We start from the raw sequence: 1567 nt of genomic DNA, 5'->3' as shown, positions 1-1567 counted from the left end.
CTCAGCTGTTCCAATAGATTCCACCATGGAGTTAATTACCAGTCTCACCATGGGGAGTAACTACATCTAGCTGCCCAGCCACTCAACCAGGCCCAGCCAAGTTGACACACATCTTTAACTACCATATTCCTCTACTATTTTATTTATAGCATTTAGATTTTAATGCTTGGCTCTGCAGTGAAGATGGCAATGTAATAGGTTTAAATGATTTTTATTCACAAAAGATACAGGTTCTTAAAAAAAAAAGATCATCTTTCATTTTGAGTTGTGAAAATCAGGATTTAGTTGGAGTAACTGCATTAAATTGGTGTTTTTGACATGAATATATATATTCTTACTTCCCTGTTGTTTATTTTTAAAAATTACTTGTGATGAAAATGAGCAAAATGTTTTTCTTTCTAGGTATCAGTGAATGAAATCAAACAACTTTTATCACGTTTATTGGAAGAAAGAAAATTGAGTAAAGTAATCAGTAAAAGAGAAAATATCTTAGAAAAAAAGAAGAATCAAAGTAAAATAAGAATAAGAGGAATTCAAAATAAAAATCTGTTGATGATAAATAAAAATAATTGTAAGTAGAATTATCTCTCAAATGCAAATTTACAATGACTTCACATAATCTAAAATCAAATTTTACAGCTGTTTTCTGAATAGTCTTAGGATATAGTTATAAATATTTGTACGCACACCTTAAATTCTCTCAACTTCTGTCTTAGTCTTAGATTCTTAATTTATACTGATAATATATAAGTTGTGTTGATAACTGAAACTCATAGAAAAAAAAAATCTACAACATTATGGAGGTAAGACATTTATCTTGCTAATACTCAATTCTGCTGATAGAGACTGTTGTATTTAAAAGGCAATAAAAATTAATTAGTGCCTTTTCTCCTCAGTCTACCAATCTATACCCTTCTTTTTTTAAAAAAAAAAAAAATTAATTTTATTGTGATTTGGGTGAAAATTTACAGAGCCAATCTATACCCTTCTAAATGAAAACATACCTAATTAGCTGATATTTCTCTGGGTGCAAGAAGTTTCTATAAAATATAAATAATGACTCCATAGATTCTATAACGAAGGAGTCAGCTGGTGCTCAATTGTAACATTCAAGAATCATTTTCAACATTTGATTTAAGTCTGACGCATGGAAGCTTTCTGTTTTCTAACAGACATGTATGCATTCCCGTTTTATTATTCTGTTACTTAACACAGGAAAATTACTTTGGCAAAGAAATTTTGAGAAAGTCAGTTTTTAATGATGTTATAAAAAAAATATATATTTACCTATCTTAAATTTATTTTTAATCTAAATAATGCACATTGAAACAGTCATTTGACTTTTTTAAATTATTATTGTTTATATAGAGACATGACCTGTGTTTTATTTAGCATTGGTCTACTGATAGGCAATTCTAGTATAAACCACACTCATACAGCATTATTTATGATTTACTATCTAGGTGTTTAATAAACACTGTCATGGCTTAAATTGTGTCTCTCAAAAATATGTTTCACCTTTGCTAGGCCATATTTTTTAGTGTTTTGCAGTTCTGTAATGATGTAT

General features: G+C 28.7%; 1 protein-coding gene across 1 annotated transcript in view; it reads left to right on the top strand.

The window, feature by feature from the left end:
- Nucleotides 1-1567, top strand: part of SEL1L2 (SEL1L2 adaptor subunit of ERAD E3 ligase) — a 186409-nt gene that overhangs the window by 6388 nt on the left and 178454 nt on the right. The window contains exon 2 of the mRNA XM_042781728.1: nucleotides 403-571. Within this exon, the coding sequence (XP_042637662.1) occupies nucleotides 403-571 (169 nt within the window). The remainder of the gene's footprint in view (nucleotides 1-402; nucleotides 572-1567) is intronic.

This window comes from Orycteropus afer, unplaced genomic scaffold (assembly GCF_000298275.1).
Source record: "Orycteropus afer afer isolate SDZICR_OR568_19922 unplaced genomic scaffold, OryAfe1.0 scaffold00158, whole genome shotgun sequence".
NCBI lineage: Eukaryota > Metazoa > Chordata > Mammalia > Tubulidentata > Orycteropodidae > Orycteropus > Orycteropus afer.
Note: the sequence above shows the minus strand (reverse complement) of the source record. Positions and strands in the feature narration are given on the sequence as shown.